Consider the following 23,966-nt stretch of genomic DNA (forward strand, 5'->3'; position numbering starts at 1 on the left):
TGAGGATTTAGCTGAGCGGCAAAGCGCCTGCCTAGCAAGCACAAGTTCGTGAGTTCGATTCCTGGTACCGGAGAAAAAAAAAAAAAAAAAAAAAAAAAAAAGGTGTTAGAACCACCACACACAAAAATTAAATAAAAATGAATCACAGTTCTGTATGTAAGCAGAAGGGGATAAGTGGGAGGGAGGAGGAAGAGAGAGGAGGCAAGGAGTTGAAATTAAGATATGTTAACTGTGTGTCAACTTCCCAAAATAAACCCTATCCACATGTAATATTAACATTCACTAATATTAAAATGTGAAAACCCCAGGAGGCTCAGGCAGAAGGATCGCTAAGTTCGAGGCCAGCCTGTGCTGTATGGGTTCCAGACCAGACTGAACTGCATAGTGAGACCCTGTCTCCCAAAAAAAAAAAAAAAAAAAAAAAAACCACAAGGTATACATTGACAGAAAATATTGCTAGATTAACATATCCAATGCAGAACTTGTATCTGAAATATAGATACACACATATTAAAGCTCTTATGCCAATAATAAGACAAATAAACCAATATTAAAGTGAACAGAAGGCTTAACTACTACTGTCTCGAACATCTAACAAACATCTAAGCCAGGTCTTTTGTATGGGAAGGCTAAGCTGCATTATGTTCAAGATTATAGGCACACCAGACACAAGGTAGTAAGTATCTGCCGCAGAAACCAGAGTTTAATTTAATGTATACATTAAATACATGTGTAAATATAAATCTAAGCAAATATAAGCAATTCACAATTATCAAGGAACAGAAAAACTGATTTCTGGAGTTTTGTTGTTTTGTTTGGTTGCAGTACTAGGTGCTGAACCCCGGGCCTTTGCACTGAATTACAGCCCCAGCCAATTTTTAATTTTATTTTGAAACAGTTAGGTGTTCCTGTCTCAGCTTCCAAGATGCTGAGATTACAGGCACATGTCACCATTCCTAGCTGATATCTGTTTTTAAAAAAGAGTTAAGGGAAAACAGGGATCCAACTAAACAATGAGATTTAGAATTAATAATTTAGTAAAACTAGCTAGCACTAAAGCTGAACCCTTAACAGAAAGAAAAGTTGATTCAGAACTAGAAATGGAAAGGCCTACACTCAATCAACTATAAAGAACCATGTGACACTCTAATTATTGAGCTTCTTCAAGACAAATAAAACACAGCAAGCCCTAAAGTTTTACTGAAAAATGGATAATTTACTTTGGAAAATCCCCTCAGCTTTATTTATCTGGGAATGTCTTGATTTATCCTGGTTTTTGTTTTTGTACTTTTTTTATTTTTAATTTTTATTTGGGAGCCATTACTGAGGATTGAATCCACTGAGGATTGACTCTTCATAACACAGCCCCCACTCCCTTTTTAAATTTTAAGATAAGATGTTAAGTTGCATAGGCTAGATGCAAACTCATGATCCTCTTGTCTCAGCCTCTCAGTATGCCAGGACTACAGGCATGTGCCACCATGCTCAGTTCTCTCTGTTTTGTTTTGGAGGCAGACATTTGCTATGCATTCGGGCTGGCCTTAAACTCACAGCAATCGTCCTGCCTCAGCCTCCAAAGTGCTAGAATTACATGTGGGCACCACCATGCTTGGCTCTCTCTCATTCTTTAAGGTCTGGAGGATATATGAGTACTATAAGTTTACTGTTCCTTTGTTTAGCACTCTGAATATATTAGTTCACTGCTATCTTTGTCTCTTTCCTTGTCACTAAGACACAATACCCAACACCCAAAACTGAAAGAAGGAAATGTTACTTTGGCTCATGTATTAGCCCAAGGTTGGCCAGCTCCAAAGAAGAAACAGGGCCTGGAGAAAGAAATAGCTCACCTCACAGTAGTCAGGAAGCAGAGAACAAAGTGAAGAACCAGGCAGAGAGATAGAGATCTTTATATTCCTGTCTTTTTCAAGTTTGAGGAGCTTTCAGCCATTCTGTTTTCGAATACCAACTCTGTCCCCTTCTTTCACACTTCTCCTTGTGGTACAATGAGCATGCTGGTCCACTAATGGTATCCCACAGGCCCACTGGGCTCTACTCATCTTTCCGGATCTTGTTTCTTCTTGCTCCTTGGTCTCTCATAATTTCTCTTGACCTATCTTCAGGTTCACTGATCCATTTTTTCACTTGCTCAACACTGCCTTTAAATTCATCTAATGTTTTTCTCATTTCAATTATTGTACTTTTCAACTCAGAATTTCTTTTTTATTTCTTTTTAGATTATCCTGTCTTTTTGTTGATACAGCATTTCCATTTTGTTCATCCATTATTTTCTTGGCTTTCTCTACATCTTCTTATAATTCTTTGAGAATCTTTAAAACAGCTATTTGAACATGTTTATTAGATTTGTCATCAGGTATTTTTCAGAAACAGCTTATGTAAATTTACTTTTTTCCTCCTTTAAATAAAGCATTTAAAGGACTTTCCTTGTTTATCCACTCATACATACTGTAGTTTAGTGCTTTTTTCCCTAAAATGATTTTTCTTTTATTTATAATACTTTGATGAGTTTTCTCATCTCATTTTCAAATTTTTCCAATTTCATATTATTCTTTCATGTTTGATACTGTTTCTCATTAACTCTGGCACAATTTAAACACAGATTTGAGTTCTCCTGGGGTGCTTTGCATATAAGGATTCTGTTTCTTATTCTTTTTTTTCTTTTTTAATGAACAACCTCTCCGCCTCAAACACCTTTACTGGGAATTGAGCACAGGGCCTCTACATAAAGCTACATCCCCAGCCAGGTCGTTTTTATTTTGAAATAGGGTCTTACTAAGTCACTAAGTTGCTCAGGCCAAGACTGAACATACAGTCTTCCTACCTCAGCCTTCCAGAGTGCTGAGATTACAGGCATGCACTATGACAACCCGCTCTTTGTGATAACTTTAAATGGGATGTACCTTGATGTTTTCCTGATCTTTATGTCTATGTAATGTTAATTTTCCTGAACTTTCATAGATTAAAAATATGAAAGCTTGGTTTTTGAGATCTCCTCACTAGTCCCCACCTTCTGTGAACAACCTCTTTCCCTCCCCTCTTGTTCTTTGCTACCCTACTGAATTTTGTTCCTATTCAGTGTGGTATTGTGTCCCATATGAGAACTCTGATATCCCCGTTTTGAGGGTTCACTGGAGCTTGACTGCCAAATTTGAAGTTGAAATATAGCTATTATATTTTTATATTCATAACACATGTACCTTTGGAACACAATTTTAAACTATCATGATGTAAATCATTTCATTCTTTTTGAAATGAGGCCAAAAAAAAGTCCATGATAACAAAAAGCTTTTTAATTAAATTCTTTAAGGTTTTTAAAGTTCAGAAAATTTCCAAATGGTTACAGTCTGAAAAGTCAACTACCTGAGACTTACCTCTGGTCTTTCTGAGAAAGAAAACACCAATAAACTACATACGTATAATCAAATACAAGAATGTAAGTATACAGTCTTCAAAAATCTAAAAATGATCTGAGAAGAAATTCCATGTGTCTGAATTACAGACTTTGTGCTATGATTTGTACCCAACTTGGAAGGCTGAGGCAGGAGGACTGTTCCAAGTTTGAGACCAGCCTGGGCTACAAAGTGAGCGTAAGGCCAGCCTGAACTGCACAGGAAGATGCTGTCTCAAAAAGCCAAAAAGAAGAAAAGAAAAAGAAAAAGAAACTTGGGATTAAATAGAATAAGGTGAGAAAATATTAACAATTTCAGACAAATTTAGTTTTTAAAACATCAGAAAACAGGTAGTCTAATAAAAACCTTGCTACTTTTTGCAACAAAAAAAAAAAAACAGTATCAACAGGATGAGACCATTACAAAATGTATGAGACACTACTTTCAGAGTAGATCAGTTCTTGCCAGAGGAGTTTATTATAAAGCATCTAGCTCCTTGGGCCCTTTGTTCTCTTCTGCTACCTATCTGACCTGTTGCTTTCCTTAAAAATTACATTGTAACACAAAGTCCTCACTGACATGGCTGCCTAATTGTGAACCTCTCAGTCTTTAGAACCATGAGCCAAAATGAATCTCTTTTCTCTATAAATTACTCAGTCTCAGGTATTATTATTACAGTGACAGAAAACAAACTAAAATGTTCTGTCCTGATATGGACATTTACTAATAAAATTTCCATAAGCAATAGAATGGCTCTACTGATAATTTCGAGTGAGACTACTCTGTTCTGTTATACATCCAGCAACTGTGATATAATTAGCACCCTTGGTCTCCCAGAAAGTAAAATACTAGCAGTACTCCAGGCAGTGGATTAATTAAAAATTTCCACATATTTTCAAACACTCTGGAATAGAATAGAAATACAACCCTGGGTTAAATTTTTACATTTTTTTTCTGTTGTTGTTGTTGAGAGATAAGGCCTTGTGTGTAGTCTAGGCTGGCCTTAAACTCACTACCCTAGGCTAACCTTGAACTCACAGCAATTCTCCTGTCTCAGCCTCCCGAGTGCTGGGATTACAGGGATGCGCCACCATGCCCCGCCAACCCTGGGTTGAGAACCACTAAAGAACTAAGCTCACAGCAAGAAAGCAGAAAATACATTCCATAAATTCTAAATGCTACCATGAATGAGAAATGTAATTATTTTCTCAAAGATCAAAATAAATGTCTACGTTTCTTTCCTTTTGATACTTAGTCCAAAATACAGATTAAGCTACATACTTTAATATACAAAGCCAAAATGGAATTTTCTTACATTTAAATAATGAAGCCAACAAGAAGTTTTCTTAAGTTAAAATTTAAAGAAAGAAAAGCATATGACAATCTTACCGATTTGTTCCATCCAGGTTTGATTTGTGGATGAAATTAAGTTTGGCATCTGCCCAATAAAGCTTTCGTTCATCATAGTCCAAAGTCAGTCCATTTGGCCAGTAAATTTCAGTATTTATTATAACAAAACGACTTGAGCCATCCATTCCAGCACGTTCTATCTTTGGCACTTCTCCCCAGTCTGTCCAGTACATGAACCTAAAAAACCATAAAAAAAGCCATGACATAGCAGATAATAATAAAATATTTTATAATTATCATTAGCAGTTAAAGAAAATTCTTTCAGAACAATAAAATCTGAAGCTCCTAAAATTTTTGAAAAAAATGTAAAATAATCTATTCGCAACTACCAGGGTAGTACTTGATTCAGCTAAGCATCATCAAGGATGCAAAAACTGGGCTGGGGATATAGCTCAGTGGCACAAGAGCCTGCCTGGCAAGCACAAAGTGCTGGGTTCGATCCCCAGTACCAAAAAGAAAAAAATCTTAATGATGCAAAAACTGTGACATGGTAACTTAGTGGGAAAAGGAATAGTTACACTGTGCAAGGTACTATGCCACAGGTAAGTACTTATTAACAACAAAGGAAAAAAATGGTAACTTGAAAGAAAATAAACCTAGTATACTACTATAAACAAGTTATCTACATTAACATCATCAACATGAAACTAAAGTGACATCATAAATCTCTTAAGGCAATGTACTAAAAAGGACATAGCATATTGTGTATGTTTATATATATGTATATATATACATATATATACACACACACATATACATGCATATATCTTATACTATTCCTGCCACAAAATGTATAACCTGAATAAAATTGAGGAAACAATCAAATTGAGGTATATTCTACACAACAGTTCACTTTGACAATATTAATGTCATAAAAATCAAAGAACGACTGGGGAATCAATACAGAAGGGAATAAAGAAACATGGTAACTACAAGAAGTACATGACTCTTCACTTACAAAGTGAAGGAAAATTCCATAAAAATATTGGAAAAAGAGGCAAAATTGAGACGTTTATCAGATCATGCAGTTGTACTGAATTAATGTTAGATTTCCTAAATGTGGCAAATATACTGTGGTTAGGACATATTAGCAGTTCACTACAGTATTATTGCTTTTACCTAAGAGTTTATTTTTTTAATGAAAACTCATCAATAATGGATTTTGGGGGGCGGGGGAACACAAGGTCTTGCTGTGTAGTTCAGGTTGGCTTTGAACTCGCTATGCAGCCCAGGGTAGCCTCAAACCCATAGCAATTCTCATGCCTCAGCCTCCTAAGTGCTGGGATAACAGTTATGAACCATCATACCTGGCATTCCAGTAACAAATTTTGCCCAAAATATGTAATGAACTTACAAATCAGTATGAAGACAACACTTTTTAAATGGACAAAAGATATGAACAAACATTCCATCAGACATAAAAGTGGCCAAGTAGGACTTGAAAACATGATCAACATCATTAGTTACTAGGCAAATGCAAACTAAATCCAAAATAAAATACCACTTCACACCAACAAGAATGATCACAGTATTTTTTAACAGACCATTATAATGTTGACAAGAATATGAAGAATTGGGAAGTAAGTGGCATAGCTACTCTGAAACAAACAGTTTGACTTTTTCTTAAAATATTTAACAGATTGATAGAAAAATGAATAAAACAGCAATTTCATTCTACCCAAGAGACATAAAATCATATCCAGACACAGATTGTTTGTGAAAGTTCTTATCAGCATAACAACCTAAACGGTCATTAACTGAGAGATTTTAAAAAGGGATAAACAAACTTCAGTATATCTACCAATCAGAATACTATTTAACAATGAAAAGAAACAATGCACTGGTACATGGGTGAAAGGAGATAGACATCAAAGAAATATACTAAAGTAAAAGCCGGACACAATATCATATGTTGAATGATTTCATTTACATGAACAGTGCAGAAAAGGCAAATATACAGAGATACAAATAAACTAATGGTTGCCTGTGTCATAAAGCATAGCAACAGGCACTAGGTTTCTTGGGGGGTGGGTATGGCTTCTATCTAAATGTCCTCCCAAAGCTTCAGGTGGTCATAATGTGGGGCTTTGTGGAGCTGGCTGGATCTGGAGTGTGGGATCCTGTGATCAAGGGTGGGTGATTACTAAATTAGTCCACTGATTGGCATAGGTCTGGGCAGGATTTAGGCTACCCCACCCTGGGTGTGAGTGCTACCTGCCCTCAGGGTAAGTATCCTGCATACAATATAAAAAGGAAACAGAATCTACATTGTTAATTCCCTACCACTTTGTTTGTAACTCCGTATTATCTGTACTGTTTTTTTGCTATGTTGTAAAATGTTGTCTGTCTCTTAATGTTTTCCTCCTTTTATTTTTAAAATTAAAAAAAAAATAAAAAAAAGAAACAATCTATTTCATCAGTGCAGGCTGGTTCCTTGCTGCCTTCCCCGCTTTGCCATGGACTGTCTCCTGAGCGATGCCCCCCTGCTACATACGTCCCTGCCTTCAAGCCAGCTGATTATACACTGAAACTTTCACAAACTGTGAGCAACAATAAACCTTTCCTCTAATTTGGGGGTGTCAAGTATTTTTGTCTCAGCAAAAGTAACTAAGACAGGAGTAAAAGTAACTAAGACAGGAGGGGACAGAAATGTTCTAAAGTTGATTATGGCGATGACTATACAACTCTGAAAATACTGAATTGTTAAAGTAGTGGGGGAGGGCATTTATACAGTACTTTTTCCTCTTGAAGAATAAACCCAACCACACCACCAGCAGATAATGCAATCACGTAAAGTAACAGATCCATTCCTACAGAGCTGGAGTCAGGTTAACCTTTATAGACTAAATTCTATTCACAAAAATCTCTAAATATCTGAAATTATTTTGCTGAATTCTCTGAAAATTCTAACCCACTTTTTGTGAAGTAAGTAAACATGGATACCAAAAGAATGTTACAACTAAAAAGAATAAATGCTAGTAAGGATGTGGGGGGGGTGCTCTTCTACATATGGGTGGAAATGTAAACTAGTACAGCTATTATGGAAAGCAGGATGGAGTCTTTTGAGCTAACTATAACTACTCCTTGATATATTCTCAAAAGAACTGAAAGCACAGAATAGATACATCTGCATACTGTTCTTTACTGCAGAGCAATTCACAATAACTAAGGTATGGAAACAGCCTACGTGCCCATTAAGAGATGAATGGGTAAAGAAGACATAATTAATACACAATGGACTACTATGCAGCCCATAAAGAAGAATGAAATCATCTGCAGGAAGATGGTTTGAACTGGAGACCATTATGTTAAGTGAAATAAGCCAAACTCAGAAAATCAAAGTGTCACAGTTCCTCTCACATGAGGAACCTACGGGAGAGGGAAGTGGAGACAAGGGAGACTATTAGAGAAGAGGAAGAGAATGGAGAAGGAAGAAAAGGGGAAGGGCATAGTGGGGAGAAGGAATCATAAAAGTATGTTACACGCATGTATGAATATCAGAAAATGAAGCCCACTAATCTATGTAATATGCACTGGTTTAAAAAGAAAAAATTTAAAAACTGTAATGTTATGAAAATGAGAGGACAGAGGAACACAGTGACAATGCTATTTCAACAATTATCTCTGCAAAAATAGCGACAGATGAAATCAGTGTGGTGGCAGAAGCAAGAAGACAAAATTGAAAGTTGTCTGGGAAGGAAAAACTGACAGGAGCTGGGGATAAGAAATGAGGGAAAAGCAGTACTAAGGATGATTCCTAGACCTCTGGACAGAAAACAATGCCTTAAAAGCAAGTATGTATCAATCTGTATCAAAATAAATGTACAATTATTACAATACAGTGTTCATCTGCATACCATCTAGTAGTATCGACAACATATTTAGGGAAACACTGTAACAAAGATGCTATCCTTTCATTGTAACTGTTCAGCTACATATTATACAACTTAGTTACAAATCCTTAGCTAGAAATGCTATGTCTGTTGACAGACAGTATACCACAGAGACTTACAGCACATATTCTGGAGTTAGGCTGCTCAGCCCTGCCATTTCCTAGGTCGGTGACCTTGAGCAAGGACAGAGAGGTAACCCCTTTCTGTCCCTCAGGCTCCTCATCTATACCATGAGGATTAAAAATATGCATACTCACAGTGTTGGGGGAATTAAAACACTTAGAAGACCTATGTATTCTTTAGCTATTGTTGCTGCTGATGTTATAAATTCCCAGTCTGTTGCTTCCAACTTTTAGAATATAGGGCAGCAAAATCATTAAAATAATTTTCCCCCAGGGCTGGAGATGGAACCCAGGACCTCTCACGTACTAGGCAGGCACTTTGCCACTGAACCCTCAGTAACATAATATTTAACTCTGCACTGTTTGGCTCCCTCCCTTATATTCAGCTTCCATTTATACATCTCATTACTGACATTCCAATCAGTGCTTCACAAATTCCAGGCTCCCCACTACCACAAGGCTGTCTCTTTAACATATTCTCTTCTTTTTAGAGTTCAGTTTAAATAGTACAGTACTTCCTTTAAAAGCCTTCTTTTAAATTCCAAATTAGGTCACATGCACCCTATAAATTTTCAGAGTACCTTTTATTCACAAACTTTGTAACTATATTTATTTGATGTTTACCACTGATTACTTCTAATTTATACAGTTATGTTTACATACATTTCTGGATTAAGAAAGGTTTTAAAAAGTAAACGGACATATTTTCCATTTGCTGACACGAAGTATTTTCTCCGAGGCTTATAAATCCCCACATACTTATCCTTAATGATGCTAATGATTGTATGGCAGATATTTTATCTGAAAGACCGAGCAGAAAAGAACACATTTCAGGAGTAGTTGGCAGAGAAATTGACTACAAATTCCCAATGAATTTGGCATAGGATTTCATTATGTAGTTGGCATACTGATTTATATAATCTGAGTATTAACTGCTCAATGATCATGCTATCAGTAAATATTTCTGTTATATCCTAGCTGAGCTGTGGTTCTTATATTTCAGAGAGGCAATGAGTCCAATCAGATACAAACAGCTAAGCTGAGCCTTCAAGTAAGGGCAACTTAGTTTTATACCAAATCAAGAAGAGAAAACATCCCAGGAAGAAGGTCCACATTGAGGCACAAATAGTGTATAAAAGTAACTGCAATACATGGCTTCCATTAATGCAGCAAAAACCAGAAGGTCTGAAATTGGGTTGGAGATGAAAGGGATCAAATCTCAAAGACACACACATACTCAGGAGCAAGACACTAACTTTTTAAGGCACTGGGAAACCACTAATAAGTTGGATCATCTGCATCGGAGGATGACACGGCCAATGTTTTGCATTTTATATATGTCACAATGACAGGTAATTAGATTTAAAAGAAGAAAAAAGAAACATAAATACTAGCTAGGAATCTATTTCAATTGTGCAGATGAAAAATGATGACAGGACTGCTGAAGCAATGGTAATGGAATAAAATAACAAATATTCTATAGAAAGAGCTAAGGATTTTCTTCATGCTATGCCTACCTTTTTTAGTTTCATCTTCTGTTTCCTCCCGTAAGCCCTATTCTGACAGCCTCCAGTTTATAGATAGAATTCATTCTCATGCCACCCCTCAGTAAATTTTTGTGCTGCTCTAAACACTGTCAATTCTTCCCAAAAGACACCATAACGTTTTTGCCCATATGTTTCTGCACATACTATTTATCCCACCCCAATTTAAAATGCTAGTAACACTTAGTGCAGAAAGTTGCAGCTGTAAGAGTAACTTGTACTGTGATAGTTATTCCACAATAAATAATTGTAAAATTAAACAACATAGGAGGCAACTTTTCCAGGAATGAAAAACAAGCAGTACAAGATTATAAGTCCTGAGACAGGCAATGTCACCAAGTGAGCTCTACACTCAACCCAACAAAACCTGGTGACAATTTCTTAACCTGAGGGTAGAAAGCTGCAGTTATGATACCATGGTCCCACTGAGCTGAGGCAGAGAGTTTGGGGCAGAAGAACTGATCTGCAGAGCACTAACGAGGAGGGGCTTCCATGGGGTCTGGGGTGGCATGAGTGTCAGAGATCCTCAAGAGTCTTTGACCAAGACTAGACTATTAATGTACAGGGTGATGCTGATCAAGGATCATCAGAGTACTACTGCTACCAAGCTGAGGATAGAACTTAAAAACCACAGGCAAGCAGTCTGGATAGTTTTGAAAACTATCCAGACCAGAGCCTCAACACCTTGGGCATTCACCTAAAATACCACCAGAACTAAGAAAGACCATCCCCTAGCGCAGCAGTTCTCAGAGTAAAGACCAAAGAAACTGGAGATCCAAGCAGTCTTTTCAGGGAGTCCATAAGGTCAAGACTGTCTATGAAGGTTTTATGTATTTATTAAGGTTTTTTTCACTCATTCTGGTATTTCTTGAGGCTACATAGGTGTGATGATGACTATACACTGGTGACTCACAAAATGTATGTTTGTACGTTCTTGTACTTTCTATAATTTTCATGGTAGTACTTGTTGGTATAAAAATATACATGTTTGGAAATCAACCAAGTTTGTTGTCAGTTCTTTTATGCTTTTACTAGCTATCTTTGATTATACCTGCTATCTGTACCTCATCATCATCTAAAAAAAATCTGTTATTTCGAAGCCCTGAAATTTTCCTTGTGCTTAGACAAAAATATACCAAGAAGTAAATACTGTTATTTGCAGTATTTCTAGCTTTTAAAATTTCATTTCAACTTTCATTTCAAACTCTTTACAAGTACTCCATTCTAAAATAATAGAAAGTTTACTTATATTTGTTTAATTTTTGAGAATGAATCCCTGGCTTTAAAAGGGTAGGTCAGAAGGCTCACTTACTCAACCCACAGTTGAACTGCCCACATTTAAAGATGTTAAGAAAGACGAAACTGACCTATAAGAGAGCTCTTTGACTCCTAAAAAGGAGAGATCCACTCCAAATAACCTCAGCAAAAATGCAAATACAAATTAAAAACATTATAGAAGTGCTCTTGCCATTGGCTTACACATTATCACATATCTTACTGTGAATAATACACATGGTCCCAGTTAAATTAAGGCATTACTTTGGGATGTGTCACTCAGAATTTAAAGAAAAAAATTCAGAGTTTAAATGTATATATGATCTCATTAGGTTTTCCAACAAGAGAAGCACACACAAAAGTTAAAAGACTAAAGCCTTCCACATTTAACACTGCTAAATCCATCACAGACAAAACACCAACAAAAGGAAGTATGATACTGATTTGCAATGATGTAGCAACATGCTGAACTAAAACTTTAGCTGCAGATGTGAAGAATGTATCATTTAGCAAACTGCACTGTTGCCTTATATGTGAATAAATCGAAAGACATGGTTAGACTTTGTTTTGCTTGTTCAGCAAGTGTTATGATCAACTAATCATCAATGAAGGTTTGGTTTTGGTTTTGTCTTCTTGTTGCAGTATTAGAGAATGAACCAGGGCTTCACACTTAGCCATATCCCCAGCCCTTTCCTTATTTTCAGAAAGGCTCTAAGTTGATAAATTGTCCCACTGGGCTCAAACTTGTAACCAATCATCTTACCTCAGCCTCCCACAGGGTTGGGATTGTAGGTGCGAGCCACTGGGCACCTGGCTAAAGAATTTTTATGTGTATGCTTAGAATAATAAGCATAAATGGCACTGAAATATTCACTGGTGAATAATTTTTTTGAATTATACAGAATACCCTGAACAACTGTGCTAATATCTGCACTGCTGGTCAAAAAGCAATACTAAGTAAAATGCTGGTGCCTTAATGCAAATGAAGGCAGTAGCATCCAGCTATACTAACAGTACTCTAAAAAAATGAACAAAACCAAGTGCTAACCAGGATACAGAGCAACTGAAACTCTTGTATACTCTATGCACTAATTCAAAATGGCACAGCCACTTTGGAAAGTAATATGGCAGTTTCTTAATGTAAACAAACATTTCTGTAAGATCTACTGAGTACTGACTCAAAAGACAATAAGTATATATTCAAAAGCCTGTGCAGAAATGTTTGTGGTAGCTTTATCCACAATCAACAAAAATACCAAATATCCTTGTGGTGAAAAGATGAACTTCTGCATCAGTACACTGGTATTCTTTCAGTAATAAAAAGATAGGCTATAAACTGCAAATACATTACAGTTCAATAAAGAAGCTAGATTCCAAACACTACGTGCTATGTAATTCTATTCATATGACATTTTGGAAAAGACGCAACTGAAGGTCATAAAATAAGGGCTAGGCCGGAAATATAGCTTAAAGACTTGAATAGTCACTTTACAAAAGATACATGAATAAAAGATACACGAATAAACAATTAACACATAAAAGGTGATCAAATTCATTAATCTACAGGGAAATAAAAATCAAAACCACAAGATACTACTTCACACCCACGAGAATAGCTAAACATTAAAAAGACCATAAATACTAAGTATCTCTAATGACTGAGCAGCTAAAACAATCATATACTGCTATATAATCACTTTGAAATAGTCTGATAGCGTCTTACAAAGTAAAATATAAACTTATTTGTCAACCAGCAGTTCCACTCAAATATTTACCCAAGAGAAAAAAAAACATTCCGTGACTTTTTCATATTTAGTTTGCAGAAGTTTCATTCACAGTAGCCCAGAAGTGGGAACAGGAATGTCCATCAATAGGTATACAGATAAATTCTGGTATATTCACTCAGCAATATAAAAGAACTTTACTTATACACCAACAAAGATGAACTTTTTAAATTATGTTGAATAAAAGAAGCCAGACACAAAAAAGTACCCACTTCGTGATTCTATTATATGAAATTTCAGAATCAGCAAAACAAGCCATTAATGATCGAAATCAGACAGCAATTACTGGGTTAGCAGTAGGACTGACTTTAAATGGGCTATGGCAACTTCCTAGAGTGAGGTAATGAAAATGTTTTCTTTGGTAGGTAATGGTTACACAAGTACACATTCTTAATAAAACTCATTAAACTATCAACACAAAATACAGTATGTACATTTTGCATACAAATTTTATCTGAATAATGTTACTTATAACACAAATAAGAAACAAGGGACTATTTTTAAGTTAATTCAAAGGTAACTTTTTTCATATAAATGCCTTTTCCAAGCTTGCCCAGGCAAAGTTAGCCCCTCCTTCAGGCTCTTGTAGCAGTACTTATCACAGTTCGTAAATAAATTATGAAGACCTCAAAAGTAAGGACTAGGTCTTACTGCTACAACACAGTGTCTGTCCTATGGCACATGCTTTTTCAAAAGTCAAGGTGAACCAAGATCTTGTACTTTTTCGTGCCCTTGTTTCCCATATCCAATCTCCTGACTTTCACCCACCCCACAACACACCCTGAAGGAGCACAGGAATGCATAGGAGATACTTCAAGAAGAGATGGAGTATTAATGACGGAAGCCACAGGTCAACCAGAAACGATGAAATCGTTTTATGTGCACATGTATTCCAATATAGTGAATTTCATTTTTCTTCAGAATATCTTCAATATCCCTCTTGTGAAATCAAGCAAAGTTTCCATCTTAATAGTGTAATGTAATAGAAAGAAGTCCACATTATAATTCACTGGCTACCATCCCTCCTCTATTCACACATAAAATGAACTACCAGCATCTTCAAGCAAACAAGCATAAGAAAAAAAACTAAGAGTTACTACTGTTCAGGAATCTACTAACCTATTCCTGGCACTGCATGTGAAACATGCATGATAAGGATTACATTATGCAAAGTTTAAAACGGCATTATCACAAGTTAGAGAGACCTCAAGCAATTTATAAAAATGTCCCATTACCACTCTGGAAAATGCAATTAAGAGCTACTGCCTTCTTTGCATAATATAATTTAGGTAGGTTTCATAATGGTCACTAATCTCTTCCAAATAAAAATTTAACTTTCAGAACTTCTGCCTAGTTTATAGTGAAATAAAAAGTTGTTATATATGAATTAGCCCAACAAAATTTTAGTAATGAATAAAATCAACTGCATGCCACAGTTTATCAGAGCCAATAGCTAATCCCTCTGTTATCCAACCCTAAAAAATATGTCACAGCACTTCCAGGATGACACCTAGATGAAGGCTCCAACTACAACAAATGAAACGGAAGCATTTGTCATTTCAGACTCTAACAGCAATTTCAAATTTTAAGTGAACCTTGCAGATGTGTTATCAATGTTATAATATTTAAAAGTTAAATAAATTTCACCTACAAATAATAAAAATTTCTACATTATCTGATTTTTATGTTAAAAACTCATTGCAAAGTTAATATAGAAAAGTAAGAGGAAATGAAGCACAAAAGGCACATATTTAATAAGTTATAAAAATATTACTCAATTTTTGAAAACTACTGAGCACCTGTATTAGGAAATAAACCATGCTCTTCCAAAGTCTGTCACATAGACCATTTATTGACTTCAGATATATTATGAGATAAAATTTAAGACAAAACAGCATTCACTCAGCAAGAAAAAAGAAAATCTAGGGGCTGGGGATTTAGCTCAGCGGCAAAGTGCCTGCCTGGCAAGCTCAAGGTCACGAGTTCAGTTCCCGGTACCGGAGAAAAACCAAAAAAAAAGAAAAAAGAAAATCTCTTTAAAATCTCAGTTAATATTTGTGAACACTGGCACAAATGCTTCCTTTATATAAAACCTAACACTCCATTACACAGTAAAAGTAAGTTTCATTTTAGTAACAGGTGGATACAAGCTACCATTCTAAGGTCCTTTAAAAACCCATTCTTCACATAGTTAATAAATTAACCATAATATGTAATAAGAATTTAAAGTTTTTGACCGTAACATTCATGCAAAATAAATATATAAGCCTAATTTTTAAAAGGCAAGATTTTAAAATTCATAATCTGTTTGCTTAGACTAATCATCTGCATTTTTACACTAATCATCTGAATTCTGTTTGAAATTTTTTTTTTTTTTGAGACAGGGTTACTGCTATGCAGCTCAGGCTGGCCTCAAACTCAAGGCAATCAGCCTCAGCCTCCCAAGTGCTAGGATCACAGGCACGTGCCACCATGCCCAGCTTAATCATCTGAATTTGTTTGAAATTTCTAACTCATGTGAAAACTTTTTTAGGACCTTTTAACTATCGGATCCTATTTCTTTAAGTACTTAGAAAACACATGATCTTTCTGGCTGGTGGGACTACAGAAATGACCTTTCTCCATTTTTATTTGCAGTTTCTTACATGCTTACAAATAAACATACTTACCAGTTGTATAAATACTTCTTAGTAAAAAAATTTAAAAGGTAGCACATGAATCCATCACAGGTTCCCCTATTGACCCTTGAGATTTGGGGGAGATAGCAAACTGGTAAAAGAACAAATCTAATGAAAATGTTCTGATTAAAAACAGTATTGTTACTTATTACTCAGTACTAATAATGCCCTCAATCATTTAAAGAGTAAGATTTCAGTAGACAGCTTTTTCAGTTGTTAAGAGGTGCTAACCAACAAGAGTTTTTGCTTGGGTTAGGTCAAAGCTGTCATGAACAAGTTCACTTCACCACTGGGGGAGTGGCTGTTATATAAACTAGTTCAGTTCTGTTATCCTCACGCTCTCCTGCCACTTTTGCCTTTCTGCCTTCCACTCACACTGATGCAGCAAACTGGTCTTTACCAATGTAAGCTCAACACTTGGCTTTCCAAAAATATGTAAGAAATAAAGCTGCTCTTTACAAACTATCCATTCTCCAGTAATCTGTTATAGCAGTACAAACTAGGTTACAACAGAAGCTATTTATGTGACAGACTAACATAAGTCTTTCAAAATCTTCAAAGCAGTTATGATTTTTCTAGTGCTCTCCTCTGGGTCCACTTACCAAGACAGAGACTAACTCACTTTCTTATGCCTGTGTTCTCTTAATTAAACACATAAACATAAGAGAGAGATACAGGAACATCTCCATCTTCCATAAGCCAAATCTGACAGATTTCTGAACATCTTATCACTTCCTGCATATTTAGATGGAATCTCATTACTCTGAACATTATGCAACCATGAACATTATACAACCTTGCTTTAAAGTCAAATTTAACAAAAACTAATATAACTATAATTTTTCATTCAGATGAAACATAGGAGGCCCTGAAGACCATATGAGAAGTGACAAATCCAATGGCTATTTAGAAGATAGAACCAACAAGAACTGCTAACTGGTAGGCTGTGGAGAGTGATAAAGAAAGGAGCTAGAGTGGCTCTTGGATTTTTCATTTCTGCAGTCAGGTTAGGCAGAATGAGATTTCGTTGTTCACAACTCTGATAATACTACACCATTTTCGTGGATGTAATCACCTCTCCAAATTCAAACAGCTTAATTTAGAGTCAAATTCCGAAGTCCCCGTAAAACTGATTAACAATCCTAACAGCACTTTGTATCTAGGCTTTTGCTGTAGTTTGGATCTTGATTGTTCCCCCTCAAAGCTCCGTATGTTGAAGCTTCATCTTCAGCCTGTAATGCTACTGAGACGGTGCAACGTTTAGGAGGTAGGACCAACTGAAAGGAAGTTATGTCACTGCTCCTGTGCTCTTGAAGGGGTATTAGAAGCTAAGCACCTTCCTCTTTCTCTTTTTTGCTTGAGGCCACCATCAGTGGATAGCTCTCTTCTCTGCATGCTCCCTCTACCATGATATGCTGCCTCGTCACAAATCCCAAAAGCAACATGGCCAACTAACCATGGGCTGAAACCGGGCCCTAGTAAACCTTTCCTCCTGTATAAGTGTTTATCTCAGAAATTATGTCACAGTGATGGAAAACTAACACAGTTGCCCATACCACTTTCCACGTGCTCTGAAATTAATCATTCTATCACAACCACATAAATTGGTACCTCAGTTCACACACAATTTGTTCTACAATTAAGATGGCCATGTTTGTGTGGGAAAGATGGTTGTGGTCATGTTTGTCACCTGATGCAGAGTTTGCAAACAAAGGCAAAATTCTGCCAAATGCTTCTGTTTGTGAACCAAATTACTTGCAAAAAGAAGTGTTTGTGAACCGAGGTACCCCTGTACCTTCCTTCTCCATTTGATTATCGAATTTCTTTGCTTTCAGAATGAGTCCCAATCATGTTTTTAACATGATACACGAGACAACTTCTAATTTGTCTCTCATTTCTAGTTCTTTGTTGCCAACCACTCTTGTTATTCCACCTAATACAACCCCTTTACCAAACTAATCATCATTTTCTTCTGTGAGAGTTTCTTAGTCTAAAAAGCTATAGGGATTTCTCTATTACTAAACTTATTACAAAGCCACAATAATAAAGACAGTGTGGTACTAGGGTAAGGGCAGACATAGAGATGAATGGACTAGAGCTGAAAGTCCAAAACTAAATCTTGAATTTATAATAAACTGATTATCAGTGAGGGTATGAAGACAATTTAGTGAGGAGAAATAGTATGTTCAACAAGTAGTATTGGGACAACTGGATATTCACATTCAAAAGAATGGAGCTGGACCTCTACCTCATACCATATACAAAAATTAACTCATAAAGGCCTCATTATAAAAGACCAACTCTTAGAAGACATAAAAGCAAATTTTCAGGACTTTCAATTTGACAATGGTTTCACAGATAGAAACAACAAAACAACAAGCAACAACAAGAACAAATAATCACTTCATTTAAACAACTCCATTAGGAGCTGGGGTGTTAAGACCTGGGCTTTTCTAGACTGGTAAGTCAACCCCAACTTTGAACACCAGAAGCAGAGACAGGAGGCAGAGACACAAGATGAAATAACAGCACCAAGCACCGCAATTCATTCTGGTGAGACTAAAGGTAATAGAAAGAGCTAATTCAATCCAGTTCACAATAATAATTCCTTCTTTAGTTTTAAAAAGGAACAGTAACATTATCTGTCACTTTGTGTCAAAAGTACCAACGGTGTGAGCATGTCACCTGATGGCAGTACCTTCACTGAGCCAACTCTGAGGTATGACTCCAAGCCAGGTCTTCCACATTTAGGAACTCCTATGAGTAATCGAAGATCTTCTTTAACCACCATCTTTTATGATGAGAGACATTTCTATTGCGAAACTACAAAAACTAACATACATTCTTAAACCCAAACACCACCCAAAGCGTCACTTTGTAACTACTACCTTCTTACAAATGGCATGTTTCCAAAGTTTCAGGTCTTTCCACAATCTACTGTGATTCCTCTTATTACAGGCTAAAGTCAACATTGTCAACCATATCACATCCTGACTCTTCCTTCTACAGATATCTGAAACAGTAGCTTTGGTTTTTTTTTTTTGTACTTCGGGTTTTTTGAGAAAGGGTCTCTCTATATAGGTCAGGTTGGCCTTAGACTCACTATGTAGCCCGGGCTAGACTCAAACTCACAGCAGTCCTCCTGCCTCAGCCTCTCGAGTGCTGGGACTACAGGCCTATTCCAACAGGTCGACTGCAATATAACATTAAGGGAATAATTTATGACAGTTGAAAAAAGTAACCTAATATTAAAATCTGATACTTATGTCACCATAATTAATGAAAAATAGGGTGTCTGAGAAATACAATCCAACTAAATTGTTTGCTTTAACATACATTCATAACTTCAAATCCCAAGAATCACCAATACATAGGAGCCAGTTATGTTTTGTTTGGTTTTGATACTGGGACTTGAACTCGGCTTTCCCACTGAACCACACTGTCAGTCCTTTTCCTTTAGTTTGAAATAGGGTCTCAATAAGTTGTCACACTGGACTCAAAATTGCACTCATCCTGTCTCACCCTAAATAATCAGTACCTAAACATTGAGAAACTAAAATTTTATGAATAATTGTCTTTAGCATAATGTTTCTAGGATTGCATATCCCCTCTTCTCTTCCCTTCCTAAACACACATAAAATGCCAGCAGCATCAGTAAACACCTACAGCAGAGGATGGGGTGAGGCTCAGTGAGAGAGTACTTGCCTAGAATACCTAGGCTCTGGGTTCCATCCCTAGTACTACTATGCTAGCTCCTCTCAAAAACCCAAAGAATAAATTTTCAACCTTGGCAATACTTGAGAAACTTGCTAAAAATATCAGTAGCTTGGGTGCTTTCATCTGAGGTTCTAATTAAACTAGTCTAAGTTGGGTCTCAACAATCAACTTTTTGCCAGCCATGGGGGCACACACCTGTAATTCCAGCATTCAGGAGGCTGAGGCAGAAGGATTGCTACGGGTTTGAGGCCAGCCTGGGCTACATAGTGAGTTCAAGGCCAGCATGAATCACATAGTGAGACTGTGACTCAAAAAACAAAAGAAACAAGAAGAATCACCTTTTTGAAAGTATTCCTCCAAGGAATTCTAATTCATTCAGACAGGGTTTTTAAAATAGAGAGGAATGTGACTTTCTCAAGCACTTGTCTATCCATAGTCTTCTGTTCTTGTACAGGTGGAGATAATGTGTTTAACTTATTAACCAACTGAACCAAAATATTAGCTAATCTTTAGCCCTCAGAGTGTGGGAGAGAATGCTCTGCCCCTAGGCTGTGCAAAACCATATAAGGGAGCAAAGCACCAAATAAATTTCATTCCACACAATAGCCTTTCATATTACTTTCAAAAGCTTTAGAAATAGAGGGAAATTATTTTAAAAGTTTAAAATTGCTGCTTAGGGGGCTGGGGATTTAGCTCAGTGGCAAAAGCGCCTGCCTGGCAAGCCCAAGGTCGTGAGTTCGGTTCCCGGTACTGGAGAAAAACCAAAAAACCAACAACAACAAAAAAAAAACATTGCTGCTTAAAGTTTAAGTAAAATTTCTACAAATAAAAATAGATTTTTCAAATTTATTCTGTAGCCTTTAACACTTTTGACACTTCCTTTAGACCATGTTTTTAATTTACTATTTCACCCATATAGAGTCTCATTTTACCTATGAGATTATGAACAAATAAGAGTGTCACAATAAATATTCTTATATAGTATTTGTCTGTAGTTCAGATGTTCCTAAATGGCAATATTAAATTATCTAGGAACTTTCAACAAAACATACACAATTTATTATAATTACTTTGACACTGTCTTACTTTGACACGGGTTAACCTGAACCTACCCCTAGCTAATAATAAATAAAATATTAAAATGATCACAAAAAGCAATGCTTTTTCTTAGTAATTATGAAATATTTAGATTTTTCCCTTAAAGTAGGTACAGTCAAGACATCAAGATTTTTTAAAACTGTCACGACTTAAAACTGCATTAATAAAATTAATCAAAAACCAATTAATAAAAGTTTAAATTTTCAACAGAAAGAAGTAAAGTACTTTTAAGTGCTTTCAAGTTTTTTAACACTCCTAAAATAAAAGCCATCACTTCTTACTCCCTTTTTCAAATCCATATAAATCAGCAAGGAAATCTCAGAGGCTTACTCAGAAGTACACAGAACACAATACACACCCTCAGAGCCACCTCACTCCTTTGTGTTGCGAGGGACCAACTTTAGGTTGTTAAAATCAGACTCAGTTTCTGTCTGAGATTCAAAAGAGTCAAGAGTAAAACTGCACCTATCTCCAGTTTCCTGACAATGGTATTAATGTTATAGCTATTTGTGATTCCCTAGGGACAGAGGCAAGAAGAAATTACCTACAATTTCACCTTGGCCTTAGGTAGGCTAAAAGAATAAAAGTCAAGGTTAATCACAGGGAAAAGGAAAAAGAAAAAACAGAACAGAAATAGTTATTTTAAACAAATAAAAAAAGAATCAGAAGCATACATAATGAATTAAGTGACCATTTTAAAATTTATTTTGAACATACTTAACTCTCCAGTATTAGAAACAGAGCAAAATAAGAATTTATAAAAAAAAGAATAAATATCTGAAGGAAAAGAAAACAAGATTCTGTTTCAGGTACTACGTAAGACTACAAGTCATGCTACTGCGGAACACTTAAAAATGCCAAACTTTAAAAGTAGTTTTTGTTTTAAGACAGGGTCTCACTATGTAGTTCAGATTGGCTTTGAACTCATTTTGTAGCCGATAACCCAGGCTGACCTCAAACTCACATGACACTCAGCCTCCCAAGTGGGGGGATTACAGGCATGTGCTAGTATGCACGCTTAAAAGTAGTAATTTAAATGCATGTCTACAGTTGTAGAAAATTAAAGGAGTAGGAACACAAAAAAGGACAAGAAAAAGGACAGAGAGATAATCTAACAGTGAGGGAATCTATTCTATTGGCTAGGCCTCAGTGGAGAAGCAAGGGACATTCTCAAAACTACACAGAGATTCTCTTATGTGGATAACAGAATCCACAAAAGGCCAGGTAACCCAACATGGACATTCTTGTGGGGGCGGGTGGGGGGGGTAAATGAAGAGAAAAATACACACATAATTACACAGTGAAAGAAACGGCAGGAATATTTGACTATGAAGAGATAACTAAGGAACGGGATAATTATTTCACACAATCTCTTCAGTGCTAAATACAAAGAGAAAAAGAAATGTATTGATTAAAAAAGGAGACCAAAAGACATGGAAGGTAAGAGTTAAAAGAAAAACAAATATCTAAGAATTCCAGGGGAATGAGACAAAGACAAGATTCAAAACATTTTTAGCCTACAAAATTATAAAACTCAAATCTCAAGGAGCATAATAAGAAATAAAGATCTCAACAAGTCATACTGAAGCTGTAGTCAGAGAAGAATGATTTAAGAGTAACTGGTTACAGTAGTCTCCCCTTATTTACAGGTAATATATTGTAAGACCTTCTGTGGATGAATTTTCCATTTAATATTTTTGGGTCTATGCTTGATTAGGGGCCAACTAAAACCATGAAAAGCAAACCTATGGATAACACAGACTACTGTATTTCATTCACAAAGAAAGCTAACAGATGGCAGAATGACAGCATCAACATGGTAAGAGAAAACATCTGTCAACCTGGAAATGTATACTACACAAAAAAAGAACAAGAGCAAAATGAAGGCATTTTCAGACAAAGCCCAAGAGTCTGTCATCTACAGTTTGTATAAATATATGATGTTCTCAAAAGGATGAAACTGCTTATCAGTACATTTCTCAGAACATATGCCTATTGTTGAATGACTGTAGTTACAAAAAGCACAAATAGACAAAACTTTTCTGTAAAAGATGAACTGTCACAAAGGATTTAAAGTCAAACTAAAAATCGAATCATATGCTTTAAAAAGAAACACCTAGAAAACCACACAGAATAATGGAAAACTAAAAATCAACCAAGAGCAAGCTGGTGTAGCCAGTCAGACATGACAAAAATGAAAGGCAAAATGCACTAGTAGCAATAAAATAAGTTAGTAAGTATAATATCAGGTATGCCAGAAAGATAATTCCATACCCATCTGTATTCTAAAGTATAACCTTAAGCACACAGAGCAAAAGAGGCAGATGTATATAAACAAATTACCAAATCAATTTCGAAAGCAAAAGATTTCAACACTTCTCTCAGCAACGGATAGATCAAACTTTTAAAAATTAAGGAGCTGATGATGTAGCTCAGTGGTAGAGCACTTGCCTTCCATGTGTAATGTCCTGAGTCCTATCTCCAGCATCACATTCTTAAAAACTCAATTAAGAATCAAAACCTTTAAAGGGCCAAGAATACAGCTCAATGGCACAGTGCCTGCCTTGCAAAGATGCAGTCCTGAGTTCAATTCCAAGGACCCCCCTTTAAAAAGCTTAAAAAAAACCTTCCAGCACAATAAACATGCTTGATTTTAACAGTCACTCCTAAAGTATTGCACTCAAAACATGCAGAAAACAATCTTTTTAAGTGCACATGGAACGTTTTAAAAACCTAACCATCATATCTTGGGCCATAACCCTTAAATATCACAGGACTAATAGGCGTGTCACAGGATGATTGAAATGTAATTAAACTAGAAATCAGTAACTGGGGGGGGAGGGGACACCCTCCCTGTCTTACATTAAAATTTTTATTTGTAAACTGGGCATAGTGGTGCAAATCCTGGGCAACTTAGGCCAAAAAGAGGGAAGGAGGGAGGGAGAGAGAAGCAAGAGGGGAGAGGACGGGAGGGGAGATGAGCTGGGGATGTAGCTCACTGTTCCAGGGTTCATACAAAGTGTTTCTTTTTTTTTTTT

At 36.2% G+C, this 23,966-nt stretch overlaps 1 protein-coding gene across 1 annotated transcript in view; it reads right to left on the reverse strand.

The window, feature by feature from the left end:
- The window catches only part of Lrp6 (low density lipoprotein receptor-related protein 6), a 156,744-nt gene that overhangs the window by 72,403 nt on the left and 60,375 nt on the right, over positions 1 to 23,966 (reverse strand). Inside the window, exon 3 of the mRNA XM_005378957.1 lies at positions 4,797 to 4,994. Coding sequence (XP_005379014.1) covers positions 4,797 to 4,994 — 198 coding nt within the window. The remainder of the gene's footprint in view (positions 1 to 4,796; positions 4,995 to 23,966) is intronic.

This window comes from Chinchilla lanigera, unplaced genomic scaffold (genome assembly GCF_000276665.1).
Source record: "Chinchilla lanigera isolate Chin_1 unplaced genomic scaffold, ChiLan1.0 scaffold00012, whole genome shotgun sequence".
Taxonomy (NCBI): domain Eukaryota; kingdom Metazoa; phylum Chordata; class Mammalia; order Rodentia; family Chinchillidae; genus Chinchilla; species Chinchilla lanigera.